Source organism: Gigantopelta aegis, chromosome 4, assembly GCF_016097555.1.
Source record: "Gigantopelta aegis isolate Gae_Host chromosome 4, Gae_host_genome, whole genome shotgun sequence".
Lineage (NCBI taxonomy): Eukaryota > Metazoa > Mollusca > Gastropoda > Neomphalida > Peltospiridae > Gigantopelta > Gigantopelta aegis.
In genome coordinates, this window is record NC_054702.1 from 111,599,030 (window position 1) to 111,605,170 (window position 6,141).

Below are 6,141 nucleotides of genomic sequence, written 5' to 3' on the forward strand. Positions count from 1 at the left end.
AATTGTAAAAATATTTTATTTTCCGAAAACATTTTAAAATGGCTTTCCTCATAATGTGTAATATTTCTGTTAGTAGGCCTACTTGTTACTATTGGTTTTTCATGTTCTCTACCATTAACGTGTGTCTTAAAAGGCTGGACCTTTAACAAAATGGACATTGTATTGTTATAACTATAAATAAGAGTTCTAGAAGTAGCAATTTAGATCAAGATATTAATTTAATATTGATCATCGTTGAGGACCTTTACAATTCATCAATAAATTGTGCATTCGACAAACCGGTAGTATAATTATTTTTCATAAAAGTGATATTGATTTTACATTATTTTAATTTATTTATTTGTAATCCACACACATATACAAACACACGCGCGCTCGACACTCGCACACAAATGATAATATCAAAGTTTGAGTGTCTATAAACTATAATCCAAAGATATAAACATATAGACAAGATTTTGCATTTTTAATGGTACATATTTAATATCTATTATTTGTGATACATAATATTATACAGAAAGAAACTCACTACTTTTAATACCATATATTCGTACAACAAAGTTACCTGTGTAATATATGATATGTTGATATTTTCCCGCAGAACCCCCATCTAGTACACCGGTTGTTAGTATGTGCGAAACTGAGAAAGACTCTCACGGACTCGAGTGGGCGAGCACTCCGCCAACCAGCACCAGTACACAGCCGTGTCCTAAGCAATATGAAGGTGATCATGACAAGATAGCTCATTTGTTTACCATTTCACTGAAGCCCCAGTCATACTGGATCGTACGTTTTCTGGATCGTACGATTGGTGGCAATTTGGTCGAGGTACGACCAATCGGCAATGTTTGCTACGATCTCCATTTGCGAACGCATACTGCGATTGCTCTTAACATTGGTGGTAGGTCATCGTACAGATTGGTGGTACGCGTGGTCGTGTGATCACCAACGACTGGAGAAGATCGATCAAAAGATCAATCGTAGGTAATCGTGCGACTAGTGGTGGCGATCAGCGACCGATCGTACGATCAATCGTGACGACCTGCGACCGCTCGCACAATCGATCGCAGCCAGTCGTGAGATGGGTCGTTCGATCAGATATAAAGGCGAAGTACGGCTACGGCCACAGCAGCCAGCTGTTGCTGTTGCTCTTTCTGCAGTAGGGCCAACATAAGTTCGAGTCTATTCGGCGGCACTGGTGTCGTAGTGGAGAGTGACCTGAACCCCAGAAGCCACTTCAAATTTTCTGGTCTGCGAGCTAAAGACTGGTGGGACCACTAATCGTACGGTCGTGCAACCAGTCGGGACAGGTCGTGACTAGTCGCACTACCGATCGTGAGTTGTGTTTGGAAGGTGCGCGTCATTTCTTTTTATCGTATATCAATTAAAAATACCTATAGAGATCTGTTTCAAAATCATTCAAACTTTTTCGAAAGTACATATAACTGAACACAACTCACAGAACTTGATCTTATATTAGCTGTCTTATTCATGTTCTTCTTGCTATATTTTACAAAATGTTTATTTTATTTATAGTAATAAATATTTAAGTGATACCTTTTGGTATAGTGTGTTATCTTTAACAGATAAAGTAGGAAGACTTGGTTGAAAGATAGTGTGGACATTGAAGCTCCCAGATTTATGTATTAACATCGCCTTTTTGTGTGTGCTTTCTCAAGGTAACGCCACTCGTTATTGTTCACAAACGTCTATTTGGGGCACACCAAGCCTGATTCGATGTAAGAATAAGCAGTTGGTTTCACTGGCGCAAACGGTTGGTTCTTCTTCTATTATATTTTTTTCTTCTTGTTTATGAAATCGCAGTTTCACATTTTTCTTTACAGTTTTTATCATCTGTGTGAATAAAAATAGAAAGAGGTTATTACCAGTGTTTTTCGGTATCGTCAATATCATATAATTATTAGGAATAAACATGGCATAATACATTATTTTTATTCCTAATATATGATATTGACGATACCGAAAAACACTGGTAATAACCTCTTTCTAACACACAAGGGTAATACTATCTTTATTATATAATATCAAGCTTAATACAACGTGTTTTTGTAAACTGTATACGTAATTTTTATTTTAGTCAGCCATTACTCGATATTCAAATGACGTTAGCATATGTGACGCGTCGTCATTTTGATGGAAATGACGTCAGACCTGAACGATGTCATTTTGGATATCCTTACATAAAAATAAACTTGTGCTTAACGGAGTTTTTTTCAGTGTAAAGTTTCTATTGAAATGTTTTAATTTGATTACTATGGAGTGTCATCGTAGTACGTCAATAAAAGTAGTGCCCTGACCTTGATTAATTTACATCTAATTTGCAAAGTTATCAGATTCTGAAAGTATGGGATCTGAAAAATATCACATACTTTTATTAAACTGGATATGCTAGCTATTATATGATATTTATTTATTTATTTATTTATTTATTTATATATATGTAGTATATGTGTGTGTATGTGTTTGTATGTATATATGTGTGTTTTTGTATGTATCTATGTATGTATGTATACTAGAAAAATATGTGATATGCCTGCATATCAAATCATTTAGCCATGGTTTAAGCGACAAGTTCACAGACACTGGATTTGTCTCAATCCTGTCCAAACTGTTTCAGTTCCAGTAACGTGTAGGATTGTGTAAGGTTTATCGCTATTCATTAATGCGTAGGAGTTTATATTGTTCTCGCTAATTACAGGGCTTACAGTTTGATCTTTCTTCTTTTCAGTCGGCTACCCAGAACTTGGATCTGGAAAACAGTTTAAATAATCTGTCAAACATCGCTAGAAACACCAAGCTGGTGGCTGGTGATATTGATCTGACTATCGACATTCTCAAACAGCTTGTAGAAGCACTGAAGACCAGTAATAGTTCTCAACCGTCTAACACTACAGAAAAACTACTTTTGGTTAGTGTAAATAGGACTTTAATCATAATCATTTGCAAAGCAAATTTGGTCGTCGGAGCCGGGTGGTTAAAGGTTTACAGACTTCACTTACAACTAAACGCATGCACGGTTGAAAACTTAAAGGGAAAGACCCTAGTTTTTAAACACTAAGGCATATTTTTTACTATTAGAGCCGTTTTTAATAACTGAAATCATACTTTACTTATATTTTATTAATTATATTATCCATTTCCGTACATTCGAAGTGTTTTTGGTCATCCTGGTGTTTTTAATATCACAAAATGCATTTCTCATATTTTTAAAGACGCACGTGCGTCTGAGAAGTAATAGTTATGGTTACATGGCGTCAGACATATGGTTACGGACCACATAGATTTTGAGAGGAAACCCGCTGCTGCCACTACATGGGCTACTCTTTCCGATTAGCAGCAAGCGATCTTTTATTTGCGCTTCCCACAGGCAGGATAGCACAAACCATGGCCTTTGTTGAACCAGTTATGGATCACTGGTCGCTGCAAGTGGTTTACACCCATCCACTGAGCCTTGCGGAGCACTCACTCAGGGTTCGGAGTCAGTATCTGGATTAAAAATCCCATGCCTCGACTGGGATCCGAACCCAGTACCTACCAGCCTGTAGACCGATGGCCTAACCACTACGCCACCAAGGCCGGTCGAGACAGTTGTAGAAGTCGACAGCAGAAAGTTGACCAACTTTGTGCTTGCTGGCAGTTGGTAGTCTGAGCCTAGCATTATAAGACTGCCAGTGTTAACTTCCTCACCATGGTGCAGAAGTCGTACAATCATCATGGCACAGTTTTTACAGATATTATATATATTTGTTTTTCGATTTGAAAATCTTCGACCGTGATACACAGTGTTCATAGTTAGGTGCTATATTGTTTTGTGACGTAGATCAACATGTTGGGTTTTTCTCTTCTGGTTTTTTTTTTTTTTTTTTTTTTTTTTTGGGGGGGGGGGGGGGGGGGGGGATGAGAGTTTGGTTTTTTTGTTTGACTGTTGTGATGTGTTTTTGGCTTATTTGCTTTGTTTTGGGGGTTATTTAAGGGTGGGTTGTTATGCGATTTGTTTGCTGCATCTCTATACACTGTTTCGATGACCTGATCATAAAGTCCCGGTTGTTGCGTTAAGAAAATGTTATTTTTGTCAATTTCGTTGGAAGGCGTCGTTGGGTGTTTTACGGCTGGAATTCTTCTGATCTGTTTACATTTCATTAATACGTTTATCATTGGTGTACCTTTGACACTGCAGTGTGGTTAACATTCGTTAATTTCGGTCCGCTAAGATACTTATAGTGTTCCATGATCAGTAGTAACTATTATATGTAGTTCCGTCACAAAGGATTAAATTCTAAATACATCAAGGGAACAGAATGTAAAATATGCACTGAGCACTAAACTGACCACGGGTTTCATTTTATATTAAAGCAAAATGTTTATCTTAATTTTAGAATCACGTACACCAAGAAATATTATATCACACTCTCGTGTTTACATTAATTTAACTTTTATCTTCTGAAATGTAATCATGGAAAATATTTATAGGGGTAATTTTTGTTTTCGTCTAACGACACAACTAGAGCACATTGATTTATTAATCATCGGTTATTGGATGTCAAACATTTGGTAATTTTGCTATATAGTCTTAGAAAGGAAACCCGCTACATTTTTCCATTATTAGCAAGGGATATTTTATATGCATCATCCCACAGACAGGATAGCACATATCACGGCATTTAATATACCAGTCATGGTGCACTGGCTGGAACGAGAAATATCGCAATGGGCGCACCGACGGAGATCGATCCTACACCGACAGCGCATCAGGCGAGCGCTTTACCACTGGGATAGAAGGGATATGCTTATAGATATAATATATACTATTTATCTGTGTTTTCTGTATGTTTGTCTCACCTGTATGAAGAATAAAGGCGAGATATAGGGGTTACATTTCCAACGGTGCCGACATATACTTTGGGTTATAGTTTCACAATATAGTTTCACGTTACAGTTTCACGGTAAAGTTTCTCGTTATAGTTTCACGTTACAGTTTCACGGTATAGTTTGTCTTTATAGTTTCACGGTATAGTTTCTTGTTATAGTTTCACGGTATAGTTTCTCGTTATAGTTTCACGGTATAGTTTCACGGTATAGTTTCTCGGTATAGTTTCACGGTATAGTTTTTCGTTATAGTTTCACGATATAGTTTTACGGTATAGTTTCACGTTACAGTTTCACGGTATAGTTTCACGGTATAGTTTCACGGTATAGTTTCTCGTTATAGTTTCACGGTATAGTTTCACGGTATAGTTTCTCGGTATAGTTTCACGGTATAGTTTTTCGTTATAGTTTCACGATATAGTTTTACGGTATAGTTTCACGTTACAGTTTCACGGTATAGTTTCACGTTATAGTTTCACGGTACAGTTTCTCGTTATAGTTTCACGGTACAGTTTCTCGTTATAGTTTCACGGTACAGTTTCACGGTATAGTTTTGCGTTCAGCTGAAATTTTCACAAATAATACTGCCTAGATCGATGAAACTTGTTTTATAGTTGTTCCTATTGATGTTAATAACAATGCATGTAAAAATAATTTTTAAAATAGTTAATTACTTAATTAATTAAACATTTTAATTAAAAATATTCGCTTTCTCTCAGAGTTAACGTTTCGCGGTTAGATCCGTTTCTCACAGGTCCTACCTCAATGAAACGTGATTTATAGTTCATCAAAGTGCATATGAAACAAATTAAAAAGTAAGTAATTAAACATGTTTAATTAGAATAGTTTAGCATTTACCGTAACGTTAAAGTTCTGCGTTTAGCTCCATTTCTCACAAGTCCTAGATCGAAAGAAGGTAAAAATAATTAAACATTATTAATTAAACATTTATAATTAAAATGTACATATATTTGCTTTTTGCTAACCGTTAAAGACTCGTCGCGTTTGGAATCATTCCACACAAACTACACAAATCAATGATACTGGATCTTCATCACAGAGCATCTGACACAACATTTTAATTAAATTAAAAATTCAAATATATATATATATATATATATATAGATAGATAGATAGATAGATAGATAGATAGATAGATACACACACACACACACACACACACACACACACACACACACACACACACACACACACACACACAAAAGATTTATTCAATATTAAGGCCACAGGCCC

General features: G+C 36.1%; 1 protein-coding gene across 3 annotated transcripts in view; it reads left to right on the plus strand.

Annotated features, from left to right (window-relative positions):
- The window catches only part of LOC121371782 (adhesion G protein-coupled receptor L4-like), a 57,412-nt gene that overhangs the window by 922 nt on the left and 50,349 nt on the right, over positions 1-6,141 (plus strand). For 2 of the 3 annotated variants that reach the window (XM_041497916.1, XM_041497917.1), the window contains exons 2-4: positions 602-724; positions 1,680-1,774; positions 2,750-2,929. In XM_041497916.1, the coding sequence (XP_041353850.1) occupies positions 602-724; positions 1,680-1,774; positions 2,750-2,929 (398 nt within the window). The remainder of the gene's footprint in view (positions 1-601; positions 725-1,679; positions 1,775-2,749; positions 2,930-6,141) is intronic. The other variant, XM_041497919.1, reaches the window with a different exon arrangement.